Here is a 16,439-nt window from a genome sequence, read left to right on the forward strand (position 1 = left end):
AATATATGAGCTTCAGGCCCTGTCCATCCAAGAGGCCTATTTTAGGGCCTTTGAGGATAAGCTAATATTTAAACTAGACCCTAATTTTCTCCCAAAGGTGGTGTCTACATTTCACAGATCCCAAGATATTGTCATTTCCTCGTTCTGTGCAAATCCCAGAAATGAACAGGAAGCGAAATTCTATCATCTAGATGTGAGAAGGGCCGCTCTTCCATATTTAGATGTTACCAGAGATTGGAGGATAGACAAAAATCAGTTTGTACAGTTTTTTGGCCCTAATAGAGGCAGGAAAGCGGCAAAGGAGCTCCATATCCCGTTGGATAAGGAATGCTATTACGGAAGCATATAGAGCGTCTGGTAAAGAACCCCCTTCTTCTCTCAGAGCCCATTCAGAGAGCAGTGTCTACCTCCTGGGCCTCTGCCTCCTTAGAGCAGATTTGCAGGGCAGCCACTTGGAAGAGGGCCCATACCTTCACTAAACATTATAGGTTTGATGTATTTGCCAATGAGGACCTGGCCTTTGGACGCAAAGTCCTAGGTGCTGTAGGCCCTCCCTGAGTTGTTTTCACTTTGTTAGTTCTCAGGATGTGCCGTCATGGAGACGACTGGGGAAATGAGTATTACACTCACCGGTAATCCGGTTTCCTGGAAGTCTCCATGACAGCACATATTCCCCCCCCCTATATTATTTTCAGGCTCTACCCTTTATCCTGGTTTCCATTAAAATACACTGGCGATGAGGGGTAGGGGTTGGGTTTTTAACTTCTCTGTGTTTGTTCCTGTTCTATCAGAGTAAGTCAGCCTCAGGATGTGCTGTCATGGAGACTTCCAGGAAACCGGATTACCGGTGAGTGTAATACTCATATTTCCCCTGAAGAGGCCCTAAAACAGAGATCTGCAACTACAACTCCCAGAATTCTCCTTTTCTGGGAGTTACAAAAAACAGACAAGTAAGTGTGCATGCTGGAAGTTGTAGTTTCACTAGCAGCTGGAGTACCGGAGATTGCTGATCCGGTCCCTAAAGTAAAACCAGACCCAGCTTTCCATGCCGATACCAGCACTTACCCAGGGGTACAGCATTAATTTGGATAGAAATATTTGCTGCCCAGATGCTATAGCATGGACCATACCGTTGGAAGATTTTGGTTCCCCTTGTGCTTTCCCAGTAACAGGTAAGTCCCCTTTCAGACGACCGAGTGTCACGCCCCGGACTCGCAGCGCAGCTCCTGTCCTGAACTTCCAGCACTGCCGGGGTCGCATACCATTATATTGATTTATGATGCTATGTAAACCTTAGAGGTCTGGAATGTATTGGATAACACTGAAATACGGTAATGCTGTCAGTGTTATCCAATGCATTCCAGAACTGTAAGTGTTACGTAGCATCATAAATCAATATAATGCTTTGCGACCCTAGCAAGTACAGGACGGGAGCCGCGCTGCGAGTCCGGAGCGTGACACTCGCTCGTCTGAAAGAGGCCTGATCTAATGGAGCACTTCACTGCGCAGAGACCTCCCGCATACTCACTCAACAAAATAGATCTGCCCATTTTCATCGGTTTCTTGTTCCCAGCCATATGGGAGATCTGCAAGAAGAGAAGAAGTGAATTACTGAATCATATTGTCTAATTAAAGTATAGACAACCTGTGGCATCCCTAACAAGCACACCCAGCATGCCCTGACAGCCAGCTACTGGGAGTTGTAGTTCCCAAGCTGAGATGCGGGTAGGTTCAGCGTATATGACGCTATATTTATGTGACCCGCCGTCAGTGAAAACACCAGGAACAACTCATGGGAGAGTGAAAAGAGCTGCATGAAGACCGCCAACTCCTTACTGACCTCCTGCGATTCTCTTGCGCTTTCCGGTTTTTGGGTGCTCCCACTGGGTTTTTTCATCCAAGTGGCTATTAAAGGAAAAAAAAGAAAATTTTGTTAATTCACTGCCAAATTATTTCCAGATGACAGAGAACTTAACAGCAACCAGCGCGTGCACAGAAAATACAGTAAAATGTTCTCAGATGTAATAGGAGAAGCCTCTACGGGGTAAAGACCACCAAACAGTATAAACCACATAAGAGGTCAAGTCTGCAAAACCACTGCCCTGATTATATTGTACTGGTCTTACGTATAGCCTGCATCAGGGCGGCCATCAACAAGGCAGAGCGGCTGAACAGCGCAGTCTCATTGGTTTAATTAGAGTCCGCTGCAGCCGTGCGGTTCTTAATCGCAGCATGGCCGCATCCCAAACTCCGCATGACCACGCTGTGTGGCCGAACTCTTATACTCCAGAGCTGCAGCTCACCATTCTGACGGTTGTTATTGGAAATAGTCAACATGCTTATCAGCAATCATGACCACAATTTTTTATCTTTTGATCAATTTACTAGGATAGGGGGCTTCATTGCTGCGGTGTTGCACTTGTTGGGGTGCAGCCCAGAGGCTAGGGTCACTGCAGGGGTCTACTTGTTGGGCAGGACGGGACCCCAGCCCCGGCAAATTTACCAACATTTACACCTGGAAACAGTCATGAATACGACGAGTGTGGTCAAAATCTCTAGCCCTTTAAAGTGGTTGTCCTATGAGGACACAGGAGAGAGGATACGTGTCCGATTGGCTGGGGCGGCTAAGTGGGGGGATGTCTCCAAAACATGGCATCCATTGCAACATGACATGATTCGTACAGAATCGAAGGGGGGAAAAAATTCATACAACATATGATGGTACAGTAAGGCCCCTCACGACTCAAAGCATTGTTTTAGGGCACCATACAACTTGGCATAACGCCTTCATTCCAGTCTGCGGGGGTCTCTGGGCGCTTAGGGCTCTTTCACATGAGCGTATCCCGTGCAGGTAATCTGCTGCGTGAAAGAGAGCCAAGCGCCCTTCTGGACAGCAGAGACACGGAGCATTAACATGATTGATAATGCTCCGTGCCTCTCTGTGATCTTTTTGCTACAAAATCCCGGTGGCATCCGCTCGTGTGAGAACGCCTTTACTGATGGAGAGGACATTGGGCCAAATAATGAGACTGTGACCAAGTGATGCAAATATACTTATTTCAAACTTCAGAAGTTTTTTTTTTTTTTTGGGGGGGGGGGTCTTTTGTGTTCGCTCTGCAGCAGGGATGCCCAACCAGTGGCCCTCCAGCTGTTGCAAAACTAGAACTTCCATCATGCCTTTACAGCCTACAGCTGGGAGTTGTAGTTTGGCCACAGCTGGAGGGCCTTAGGTTGGGAATCCCTGCTCTACAGAGATAAGGAGAGGCACAATACAAGGATGACCTGTGCAGAGGAGAAGATAACTATTCAGACATGTCTATGCAGGTTACACGGCATGGTGGATCAGACAGGTTGGCTAACCCACTTCTATTATACATACTGCCCAGTCAAACAGACTATGACCTCCCAGCACGCTCTTACTTGGCATAGTAAACCCATCCATCCTTGGTGCTCCTCTCCTCCCATCCGGGCGGCACCTCATCCTCACTGTCGGTATCATCCAGGCCTGCGTACTTCAGGGCTGCCATGGCACTGCGGCTGCAAATGTAATGTTATTATTGATTAATCATGGAAATCAGTCCAGGAGCTGCGTTACTTTACACTGACTTCTCTGGATTAAGGTGTACCACAATTCTACCACTAGAGGTCCCCACAGCACAACAAACAGAAGGCCAATAGGACATGCGCAGGTGAGAATTTACCAGCCACAGAATACAGGTGCTGAGCAGACGCACTTATGCGCTTTGTAATCTGAAGTGCGTTTTCATTTTTTTGCAATTTTTGTAAAAACTGCAACAAAAATAAAAATAAAACAATTACAGCCTCTACCAAAATCAGAACTCTGCAACATATACTGACACCCTGCAGATTCAAAATCCATTACTCATGTCATGATACGTGCAGATATGCGTGGAAAATGTCCGCAGCGCGTGGATGCGATTTGTGTAAACCTCACTCCCTTACTCATACCGTGATTGCTGCACCGTATAGCAGGTCATTATTGTTAAGTGGCCGCACGGTAGTGACGGTGCGCCTCGTTCCTAAATTAGGGCGAGTTCCCATCACCGTTATTTTTCCGTTCTTCCGCTCCGTCAGAACAGAAAAATAAAGAAGAAAACGGATCCTGTGCATCAGTTGTGCACATTTTGCATCCGTTTGAGCCATTTCCATCTGAGATCCGTTATTTAAGACAGAATGAAAAGTCCTTAATGCAGGATGGATCAGAACGGTGAAGTGAACTCGCCCTTAGGCCTCATGCACACGACCGTTCTGTGTTTTGCAGTCCGCAAATTGCGGATCCACAAAACACGGATGGTCGCCGTGTACGTTTCGCAATTTGCGGAACGGAACGGACAGCCATTGTTATAACTGCCTATTCTTGGCCGCAAAACGGACAAGAATAGGATAGGTTATATTTTTTTTTGCGGACTACGGAACGGAGCAACAGATGCGGACAGCACATGGAGTGCTGTCCGCATCTTTCGCGGCCCCATTGAAGTGAATGGGGCCGCAAATACTGCGGCTCGGATGCGGACCAAAACAACGGTCGTGTGCAATGTGCATGAGGCCTTAGGCAAATCTACGGATGATCCTTCCCGCATCCGTATGCCAATTCTGCAAAGAGATAGAACATGTCTGCAAAGTGCGGACCCATTGGGGGGATAATTTATCAAACCGGTGTAAAGGAAAACTGGTGCAGTTGCCCATAGCAACCAACCAGACTCCACCTTTCATTTGCCAGAGCTCCTTTGGAAAATAAAAGTTGGAATCTGATTGGTTGCTATGGACAACTAAGCCAGTTCTACATTACACCAGTTTGATATATTTCCGAAAATGGGTAAAAAAAAAAAAACGCACACAGACCCGTGTTTTGCGGATTGTGTGCATGAGGCTATAAATGTAGAAAATGCTATAAATAAGATAAAGGCTACATGCACACGACCGTATGTGTTTTGCGGTCCGCAAAAAAAAACAAAAAAAAACTGACATCCGTATGCCATCCGTTTTTTTGGGTGGATCCATTGTAACAATGCCTAAAACGGACAAGAATAGGACAGGTTCTATTTTTTTTGTAGGGCTACGGAACGGACATAGTGATGCGATACCCAATCAATACTTTTGTCTGGTATCGACCTCGATACCGGGATTTGCTTTTTTTCGATACTAGGCTTCGCTATTGCGCAGTATAGCATCAGAGAACATGCGCAGCACAGGGAAGAAGGAAGCAGTCTCTCCCTCCCCCCTGTGCCGCCGCCACCAATGAGGAGAGTGGGGAGGGCGCACTGCGCCAGCAATGAAAGGAAAAGTTTAATACAAATCCAGGAGGCGGGGAGCTGCGATCAGCGGCACTTAACCCCTCAGGTGCCGCACCCGCCTCCTGTATTAAATATTTCCCAATTTCACATATAAAATATATAAACAATAAATAAACATGTTACATATCGCCACGTCCGAAAAGTCTAAACTATAAAAAAAAATATGTAAATGTCCTATGCGGTGAACGCGGTAACAGAATTTGTTTTTATAAAAACCGCGATTCGCCATTTTTTTTGTCACCTTGTCCTCCCAAAAATAGGATCGGGCTGTTCTATTATGGGCCGGACGTTCCATAAAATGCGGAATGCACGCGGCTTTTTTTGGTGTTTTATTTTTCTCCGCGTGGTATCGAGTATCGCAATACTTTTTTATGGTATCAAAACAGAATCAAAATTTTGGTATCGAAAAAAACCCTACAGTGCTGGGAGTTCTGGACGGGAGCTGCGCTGCGGGACCAGAGCGTGACACTCGCTTATCTGAAAGGGGCTTAGAGTCAATGGAGTAAAAGGCGCGCACAGCCTGTGACACAGAGCCAATCCGTCACGCTCGTGTGAAAGAGGCTTTACCCTGCTTTCACACCTGAGCGTTTCTCAAACGCGCATTTTACGCGCGTTTTTTGTAATAGTAAACGCGCGTTTGTGTCATTGACTGCAGTGTCCTATGGCCACAAACGCGCGTCAAAACGCCCCAAAGAAGCTCAAGTACTTGATTATGCGTCGGGCGTTTTACAGCGCGATCGTACGCGCTGTAAAACGCCCAGGTGAGAACCATTCCCATAGAGAAGCATTGGTTTTCATGTGTTGAGCGTTTTACAGCGCGTTTGAACGCGCTGTAAAACGCTCAGGTGTGAACTTAGGGTTAGGCATGACGGATTGGCTCCGGATGCGTTCAGTGAAACTCGCACCATTTTACAAGCAAGTTCAGTCAGTTTTCTCTGCGATTGCATTCAGTTTTTTCCACGTGGGTGCAATGCGTTTTGACTAGTGTTGAGCGAACTTGTGTTTTAAGTTCGGCGTGTAAAGTTCGAGTTATCGAAGAATCGCGTTATGGATTCCGCTACCACAGACCATAAGTTATGGTCCTTGGTAGCGGAATCCATAACGCGATTCTTCGATAACCTGAACTTTAGACACCGAACTTAAAACACAAGTTCGCTCAACACTAGATTTGATGCGTTGTTTTACGCGCGTGATAAAAAGCTGAAGGTTTACAAACAACATCTCCTAGCAACCTTCTGTTAAAAAAAAAAAAAGCATTGCATCCACACTTGCTTCCGGACGCAATGCGTTTTTTTGCTGAAGCCCCATTCACGTCTTTGGGGCCAGGGCTGCGTGAAAAAAGCTTAATATAGAACAGCCTGCGTTTTTCACGTAGGGCAGAACTGATGCATGAAAAAAAAAAAAAATTTTCCATGCATGCATGTACACAGAGCCATTGAAATAAATGGGTCAGGATTCAGTGCGGGTGCTATGCGTTCACGTCACGTATTGCATCCGTGCAGAAAACTGGCTTGTGTGAGGCCTGGAGTATATAGAATAGTAAACAGAACAGGTATAATATAATAATATTGACTATACGGAACAATAAACACAATAGGGTGATACAATAATATTATGGAGGATGGGTGACAATAGACGGGACAGAGGTGATAGGATAATATTATGGAGGATGGGTGACAATAGACGGGACAGAGGTGATACAATAATATTATGGAGGATGGGTGACAATAGACGGGACAGAGGTGATACAATAATATTACAGAGGATGGGTGACAATAGACAGGACAGAGGTGATAGGATAATATTATGGAGGATGGGTGACAATAGATGGGACAGAGGTGATACAATAATATTACAGAGGATGGGTGACAATAGACGGGACAGAGGTGATAGGATAATATTATGGAGGATGGGTGACAATAGACGGGGCAGAGGTGATACAATAATATTATGGAGGATGGGCGACAATAGACAGGACAGAGGTGATAGGATAATATTATGGAGGATGGGTGACAATAGACGGGACAGAGGTGATAGGATAATATTATGGAGGATGGGTGACAATAGACGGGGCAGAGGTGATAGGATAATATTATGGAGGATGGGTGACAATAGACGGGACAGAGGTGATACAATAATATTATGGAGGATGGGTGACAATAGACGGGACAGAGGTGATACAATAATATTATGGAGGAGGGGTGACAATAGACGGGACAGAGGTGATACAATAATATTATGGAGGATGGGTGACAATAGACGGGACAGAGGTGATACAATAATATTATGGAGGATGGGTGACAATAGACGGGACAGAGGTGATACAATAATATTATGGAGGATGGGTGACAATAGACGGGACAGAGGTGATAGGATAATATTATGGAGGATGGGTGACAATAGACGGGACAGAGGTGATACAATAATATTATGGAGGAGGGGTGACAATAGACGGGACAGAGGTGATACAATAATATTATGGAGGATGGGTGACAATAGACGGGACAGAGGTGATAGGATAATATTATGGAGGATGGGTGACAATAGACGGGACAGAGGTGATACAATAATATTATGGAGGAGGGGTGACAATAGACGGGACAGAGGTGATACAATAATATTATGGAGGATGGGTGACAATAGACGGGACAGAGGTGATACAACAATATTATGGCGGATGGGTGACAATAGACGGGACAGAGGTGATACAATAATATTATGGCGGATGGGTGACAATAGACGGGACAGAGGTGATACAATAATATTATGGAGGATGGGTGACAATAGACGGGACAGAGGTGATACAATAATATTATGGAGGATGGGTGACAATAGACGGGACAGAGGTGATAGGATAATATTATGGAGGATGGGTGACAATAGACGGGACAGAGGTGATACAATAATATTATGGCGGATGGGTGACAATAGACAGGACAGAGGTGATACAATAATATTATGGAGGATGGGTGACAATAGACGGGACAGAGGTGATACAATAATATTATGGAGGATGGGTGACAATAGACGGGACAGAGGTGATACAATAATATTATGGAGGATGGGTGACAATAGACGGGGCAGAGGTGATAGGATAATATTACGGAGGATGGGTGACAATAGACGGGACAGAGGTGATACAATAATATTATGGAGGATGGGTGACAGTAGACGGGACAGAGGTGATACAATAATATTACGGAGGATGGGTGACAATAGACGGGACAGAGGTGATACAATAATATTACGGAGGATGGGTGACAATAGACGGGACAGAGGTGATAGGATAATATTACGGAGGATGGGTGACAATAGACGGGACAGAGGTGATAGGATAATATTATGGAGGATGGGTGACAATAGACAGGACAGAGGACGTCCAATCCTTCGGACTACATGTAATACCCAGGCAGGGAACCCAGTGATATTATGGGGGATGCACAGACATTACAGCAGAACACCCTGCACACCCTGTGCTGCTGCAGTTCTCTCGCCTTTATTACCAGCGCAGTGTGAACAGGGATGAACACAATGGAGATACTTTGCAGTCAGCTGCCACCACACCTGAGCCCTGCAGTCCCTACTACAATGGGAGCCTATGGGACAAGGCACTTGCCTTTTGAGGATGCTGATTGCAGGTGAAGCGCCAGACTCCAGACTAGATTGCAAGCTCCTGGGTACAGGGACTCTCTATGCCTGTGCTAGGACTCCTCTGGGCTCAGCAGCTGCACTTGGCAGAGAAGTGACTGGCAGGGTGACAGCAGCACTGTCTGTGTATACACAGGATTCACATGGAGCTCGCCGCGCTTCCTGTGTCCTCTCTAATTACTCCCCCGCAGCAACAAGCTCCCGGCCTCTATGGTTCCGATGGTCTTGTGTTCCGGAGGCGTAGAATGAAGGGCTGCTCGGATGCTGTTGTCCGCTCTACATACGCCCCAAAACAATCCGTATTATTTCATGTATGTCAGTGCAGCGGAGGCAAAGGGGCCCCAAGCAGGAGAATACTGTGTAAATGATAACGTATAAAACCCCTATGCAGGAGGAAGAATGGAGCCGTCGCCCGTAGCAACCAATCAGATCACCGCTTTCATTTTCCATTCCCTCCTGTGAAAATGAAAGCTGACGTCTGATTGGTTGCTTTGGGCAACAGCATTATTCACCAGATTAGGCAGGTGGGCAGCTACCTGCTGATAGTGGTCATTGCTGTGTGGGTCCCCCTTACAGGGTTTGCTATGGGGGGGGTCATGGTTATTTGTTATACCTCCATGACAAATGTTAGCATTTGCAAAAACTGAGAGGTTTGCAAGCTATGACACTGCAGCTGTTGTGAAACTACAACTCCCAGCATGCACGCTTGCTCAGCTGCTGTTCTCTACCATGGAAGATAATGGAGCATGCTGGGAATTGTAGTTTCACAACCTTCTGCTAGTGTGCCGGTAGTTGCTGACCCCCGTTTCTAGCTCAGTGATAAAGAGGAGATGCGCCCTGTAACATACCTGTAGATTTCCTCCTGGAGCGGTGTCTTTACAAGAAGTACATGTACTTTGCCCCTTTTCCAACTTGGGAAGATAAGCAGATCCTAAGGGGACTTGATCGAGTTGCAGATTACATGCATATGTTTATGTTTTTTTGCGTGAATTTTCGTTGTACATCCGTTCCGTGCATTGGGGACCGCAATTTGAGGTCCCCAATGCACGAGCAACGTCCATGCAGCGGCCGGGACAAATCGAGACCTCATTCAACTTGAATGGGTCCGTGATCCATCCGCACCGCAAAGGAGGCACGGACAGAAACACCACGGAAGCACTACGTAGTTCGTGCGCAAGAGGCCTAAGCCCTCACGGGCAGGGCCCTCTCTGCTCCTGTACCAGTCTGGAGCTTAGTGCTATTGTCTGTACTATGTATGTGCACCGCTTGTCATATGTACAGCGCCATGGAATAAATGGCGCTTTAACACTAAATAATAATAATACTGACCCTGAAAACATGGGTCCTCAGCAGTGGCATATCTAGAAATGACTGGGCCCCACAGCAAATTTTTGAATGGGGCCCCCCTCCCTCAGTAATTTTTAGCGACCCCTTCCTTTCATGCCGCCCCTATTCCTGTGGCTAGTAAAGATCGCTCTCAGACCAGGCCCGGCAGCTGTCACATCCGTTTTCTACACTGTCTATACTGTCATTGTATATAATTTCATTGTGTGATACTGTTGAGGGGGCCCTGTCCAAATCCTTTGGTCCTCCTCCTCCTGGGTGGGCCCCTTCTGGGTCAGGGCCCCAAAGCAACCGCTTCCCCAATAGCTACGCCCCTGGTCCTCAGTGGTTTTTTATAGTGCCGTATGCTCTAGGTATGTTTTTTTTCATTTTTCTATGGAAAACATCTTGAAAATGGTATATCAAGAAGCCACCAAAACCTGGTTGTGAAGCAGGTGAAGTGCAAGGTCCTTTTTTAAAAAAAAACTCCACATAAATACCACAAAAAAGTGTGTGAAGAAGTCTACGCTCACAAGACGCAGTCATGCCCCAACAGAAATCAAGGTTACTCGAATTGACCCTTCCTGTTTGTCTACACCGGAGTCTGAAACAGATTGCTAGAAAGTCGCGTTGTGCGACTTGCTTGTGGTCAGTACTGACCTTTATACTGGTGGTAAGTGGAAATACTGTAAACCACGTTATATTCTTTGGTCCTTTATTTACATTTTTGGTCTGCATGTCACATGTGTAGACTCTGATCAGGTTTTGTTTTCTGATGGAATTTTTGAAATTAAAACCATGAGAGGATTCAAGAGAGAGAAGTACACAGAGATCATTAGCGTAGAGTAGAGTATGACCACTAGCTCATATCCAGAGTAACCGCCATGGACAGCAGCTAGACGGGCCTGGGAGAGACTCAATAATGTCCTGGTAGGTGGTCACAGGTATCTGGAGCCATGCTGACTGCAGTGCATCCCTCAGCTGCTGGAGGAAGAATCAAGGATGGGTTCAAGTCTGGAGAATTAGGTGGCTAGAGTAGAGCTTGAAGTCTTGGTCATGCTCTTCCAACCAATGTTCAGCTGTGTGACATGTCGCTTTGTCTCTTGCTGGGAAATCCCTTCCACCCCAGGGAGGACAATCAGCAAGTATGGGTGTACGAGATCTGCAAGGATGGATTCATATCCAGATCGGATGAGAGTGCCTTCCATATGGATGAGTGGCCCAGAGAATGCCACAAAAACATTCCCCAGACCATAAAGTGGCCACCACCAGCTTGTGTTCTTCCAGCAATGACAGCAGGGTGTTCGTTCTCTGATGTATCAGATCTAACACACCAACATCCATCCCTTCAGTGAAACAGAAAATGTGACTCATGGGAGATGACAACCATTAGACCAGTGGATGTCTAATGACGATACTGTCGCGAAAATTGAAGTCTTTTCTGCCGATGCAACTTTGTTAGCAGAGATGTAGTGACCATACATCTGCTTCGGAGTCCCATACGCATTAGGGTTCTCGGAACTGTTATTTTAGACACGTCTGGTAGCCCCCTGGTCCATTTTGGTGATGAGGTGCTCCACTATAGAGTGTTGGTCCGTCCTTGAGCACTTTCATAGCAGACGTTTACAGTGATTTGGTCAGTGATTGTGAGCCAAAACCAGAAGTAGAGCCTACACCGAGATGTAATGGAAAGATCTGCTCCTCTTCTGTGTTTTTGACCCGTACCTGGTTTTGGCTCACAATAACTGATGGCAGTCACTGACCAAATCACTGAAGTGTGAACTCACACGACCGTTGTTGCACACGACCGTTGTTGTTTTCCGTTCCGCAAAATCGGGTTCCGTTGTTCCGTGATCCGTTTCCTTTTTGTTTCCGTGTGTCTTCCGTTTATTTTGGAGGACCACCGAGAAAAAAAGCAAGGAAAAAAAAAAGTGTAAGACAGGTTTGCCATGCAAATGATAGGAATAAAACGGACGCGGATGACATTCTTGTGTGCCTCCGCGTTTTTTAGCAGTCCCATTGACTTGAATGGGTCCGCAAACCGTTTTCCGCGGACAAGAAAGGGACAGGTAATTTTTTTTGACGGACTGTAACTACGGATCACGGACGGCAAACAGTGCACTATCCGCATTTTCAACGGCTCCATAGAAATGAATAGGTCAGCATCTGAAACGCTAAAATCGGCGAAATGGAAGCGGAGACAAACAACGGTCGTGTGCATGAGGCCTAAGGGCTAGTTTACACAAATGTTTTTGCGTTCCACGTACGGGCCGTTTTTTTAGTTCCGTATACGGAACCATTCATTTTGATGGTTCCGTTCAAAGATAGAACATGTCCTATTATTGCCAGCAAATCACATTCCGTGGCTCCATTCAAGTCAATGGGTCCGCAAAACAAACAGAACACATATGGAATGTACTCCGTATGTCTTCCGTATCCTTTCCGTTTTTGCGGAACCATCTATTGAAATTTTTATGCCCAGCCCAATACTTTCTATGTAATTACTGTATACACCATACTGGAAAAAGGGAATGGAACCGGAAACACTACTGAAACAAAAAAAGGATCTGTTAAAAACGGCCCGCAAACGACTGAAAAAGCCATACGGTCGTGTGAACAAGCCCTAAGGGACCGTATACGAAACTAAAAAAACGGCCCTTATAAGGAATGCAAAAAACGGCTCATGCACACGACCGTTGTTGTTTTGCGGTCTGTTTTTCACTAATCCGTTGTTCCGTATCTGAGTTTTTTTCCCCTCTGATTTAAAGGGAACCTGTCACCTGTATTTTGTGTATAGAGCTGAGGACATGGGTTGCTAGATGGCCGCTAGCACATCCTACAATACCCAGTCCCCATAGCTCTGTGTGCTTTTATTGTGTAAAAAAACGATTTGATACATATGCAAATTAACCTGAGATGAGTCCTGTCCCTGACTCATCTCACCTACAGGAACTCATCTCAGGTTAATTTGCATATGTATCAAATCGTTTTTTTTACACAATAAAAGCACACAGAGCTATGGGGACTGGGTATTGCGGATGTGCTAGCGGCCATCTAGCAACCCATGTCCTCAGCTCTATACACAAAATCCACGTGACAGGTTCCCTTTAAGTCCTTCCGTTCCATTATTGCACAAAACATATCCGTATGGTTTCTATATTTGACCCGTTTTTTGCGGATCGTATACAGAAACAGTAACCTATTAATCACCAAACACATGAGCAATATGGGCTGGGCATAGTATTTCTAAAATATGGATGACATACAGATGTGTTCCGTGTGCATTCCGTATTTTTTGCTGACCTATTGACTTGAATGGGGCCTAGGACCGTGATTTGCGGACAATAATAGGACATGCACTACTTTTTTGCGGAACGGCCATGCAGACAAACGGAAACGGAATGCACACGGAGTACCTTTAGTATTTTCTACAGCCCCATTGAAGTTAATGGTTCCGACTGTGTGCCCCCGTGGTCGTATTGCGGCCCGCATACAGCGGGTCCGCAATACACAGGCACCGGTCGTGTGCATTCAGCATCACTTGAATGGGTCCGCAAATCCGGAGATGTGGTGCGGAACGGAACCCTACGGAAGCACTACTGAGTGTTTTCGTGGGTTCCGTTCCATGCTTCCGCACCGCAAAAAGATAGAACTTGCTCTATCTTTTTTGCAGAATAGACGGATCGAGGACCCCATGCATGCGGCATCACAACGACCGGTGCCAGTGCATTACGGACCGCATATTGCGGTCCACAGCATGGGCACGGAGGGGCAACGGTTGTGTGAACAAGCCCTAAGGGCTCAAGGACAGGCATTGTTACAATGGATCCACATAAAAAAAGGATGCAACATGGATGTCATCCGTTTTTTTGTGGATCCATGTTCTGCAAACCGCTAAATACATAGGTTCATGTGCATGAGCCTTAAGGCCTAGTTCACACTTCAGTGATTTGGACAGTGATTTATATCAGTGATTATGAACCCAAACCAGGTGCGGGTCCACAGCACAGAGCAGATGCAGATCATTTCATGATACTTTATCACAGTCAGGCCTAGTTCACACGAACGTCTTTTTTGCGAGTGTACGGGCTGTTTTTTGTGTTCCGTATACGGCCCGTATACGGAACCATTCATTTCAATGGTTCCGCAAAAAAAACGGAATGTGTTCCGTATGCATTCCGTTTCCGTATTTCCGTTCCGTTGAAAGATAGCGCTTGTCCTATATTTGGCCATAAATCACGGGTCGTGGCTCCATTCAAGTCAATGGGTCCGCAAAAAAATAGAACATGTCCTATTATCGTCTGCATTACCGACAAGGATAGCACTGTTCTATTAGGCCCCCTGCACACGATCAGGATTGCGTGCGGATTTTGCGCGCGGATTTGCGTGCGGAAAATGCGCACCGTAGGTCATGTACATTGTATTCTATGAGAATTTGAATTCTCAATGCACACGATGCAGGTTTTTTCCGCGCGGATTTTGACTTGTGGTGCGGATTTTAAAATCCGCGACATGTCAATTAATTTTTTTTTTCCTGACCGGATTTTCTTTATTCACTTAGTGAAATCCGCACGCTAATCCGCATGCAAATCCGCACCAATTAATGCGGATTGACCGCACAGATTTGCCTGCGAACACCTGCGGATTTCAGTGCGGATTCTCCGCACATGAATCCTGAACGTGTGCATGTACCCTTAGGGGCCAGCTGTTCCATTCCGCCAAATACAGAATGCACACAGACGTCATTGTTTTTTTGCGGACTGCAAAATACATACGGTCGTGTGCATGAGCCCTTACGCCTAATGGCTCATGCACACGACCTTTGTTGGTCAGTGCCTGTATTGGGTTCGCAATCTGGAAGGTGCGGCGCGGGACGGAGGCATTGAACGCTTCCGTGGGTTTTCCTGTCCGTGCCTCCGCATAGAACTTGTTCTATTTGTTTGTGGTGTGGACGGATCACAGACCCAGTCAAGTTGAACAGGTCTGCATCTGTTAGCGCCAGCCACATAGATGGGGCCCTTGCATTGGTAACTGCAATTTGCGGTCTCCAATGCACAGAATGGGCGGCACACGTTCACGTGCATTAGTCCTAACTAGTGTTGAGCGAACTTGTGTTTTAAGTTCGGCGTCTAAAGTTCGGGTTATCGAAGAATCGCGTTATGGATTCTGCTACCACGGACCATAACGGAATTTAGAATCCATAACGCGATTCTTCGAAAACCCGAACTTTAGACGCCGAACTTAAAACACAAGTTCGCTCAACACTAGTCCTAACTGATGGAAACCACTGAAGTGTGAACCAGACCGTAGGGCTGGTTCAAACAAGCGAGTCCATTGCGGGAATCACACTCCGTGGGTGAGCGCGATCCTCCGCTCTGGACTTGCAGGAGCGCAGGGCATTATTGTGATTTATAATGCTGTGTGTCTCTGCTTGATCTTACTTTTACAGGATCATAGTGACATAAAGCTGTTGGTTTGATTCTGTAGCAATAAGGTCAAGCAGAGGCACACAGCAATATAAATCAGTGTAATGCCCTGTGCTCCTGCAAGTCCAGAACGGAGGATCGCGCTCACACACGCAGCGTGATTCCCGCAATGGACTTGGTGTGAAGGAGCTCTTACGCCTCTTTCACACGAGCAACTTTTCCACGCGAGTGCGGTGCGTGACATGAACGCATAGCACCCGCACTGAATCCTGACCCATTCATTTCATTCGGTCTGTGTACAGGAGCATTTATTTATTTTTTTCCACGCACCTATTCTGCGTTGCGCTAAAAGCGCAGCTTGTTCTATATTCAGCGTTTTTCACGCATCCCTGGCCCCATAGAAGTGAATTGGGCTTCGGTGAAAAACGCATCGCATCCGCAAGCAAGTGCGGATGCAATGCATTTTTCACTGATGGTTGCTAAGAGATGCTGTTTGTAAACCTTCAGTTTTTTATCACACGCGTGAAAAACGCATTGCACCCGCGCGGAAAAAACTGACTGAACTTGCTTGCAAAATGGTGAAAGTTTCACTGAATGCACCCAGAGCCAATCCGCCACGCTCGTGTGAAATAGGCCTTAGTCACTCCTCAGTCTGTTGTCAGTTTGTGTCCCAACACCTGGGCTGCTTCCTTTCCTCCCTGCAACATGATTGCCTTGTAAGGTAAGG

At 46.3% G+C, this 16,439-nt stretch overlaps 1 protein-coding gene across 1 annotated transcript in view; it reads right to left on the minus strand.

Moving 5' to 3' along the window:
- Window positions 1-9,113, minus strand: part of WWOX (WW domain containing oxidoreductase) — an 834,115-nt gene extending 825,002 nt beyond the window's left edge. Inside the window, exons 1-4 of the mRNA XM_044270184.1 lie at window positions 8,932-9,113; window positions 3,421-3,537; window positions 1,841-1,905; window positions 1,529-1,586 (exon numbers count right to left, since the gene is read on the minus strand). Coding sequence (XP_044126119.1) covers window positions 1,529-1,586; window positions 1,841-1,905; window positions 3,421-3,527 — 230 coding nt within the window. The 5' untranslated portion in view covers window positions 3,528-3,537; window positions 8,932-9,113. The remainder of the gene's footprint in view (window positions 1-1,528; window positions 1,587-1,840; window positions 1,906-3,420; window positions 3,538-8,931) is intronic.
- Between the last annotated feature and the right edge of the window lie 7,326 nt (window positions 9,114-16,439).

This window comes from Bufo gargarizans, chromosome 10 (assembly GCF_014858855.1).
Source record: "Bufo gargarizans isolate SCDJY-AF-19 chromosome 10, ASM1485885v1, whole genome shotgun sequence".
Taxonomy (NCBI): Eukaryota; Metazoa; Chordata; class Amphibia; order Anura; family Bufonidae; genus Bufo; species Bufo gargarizans.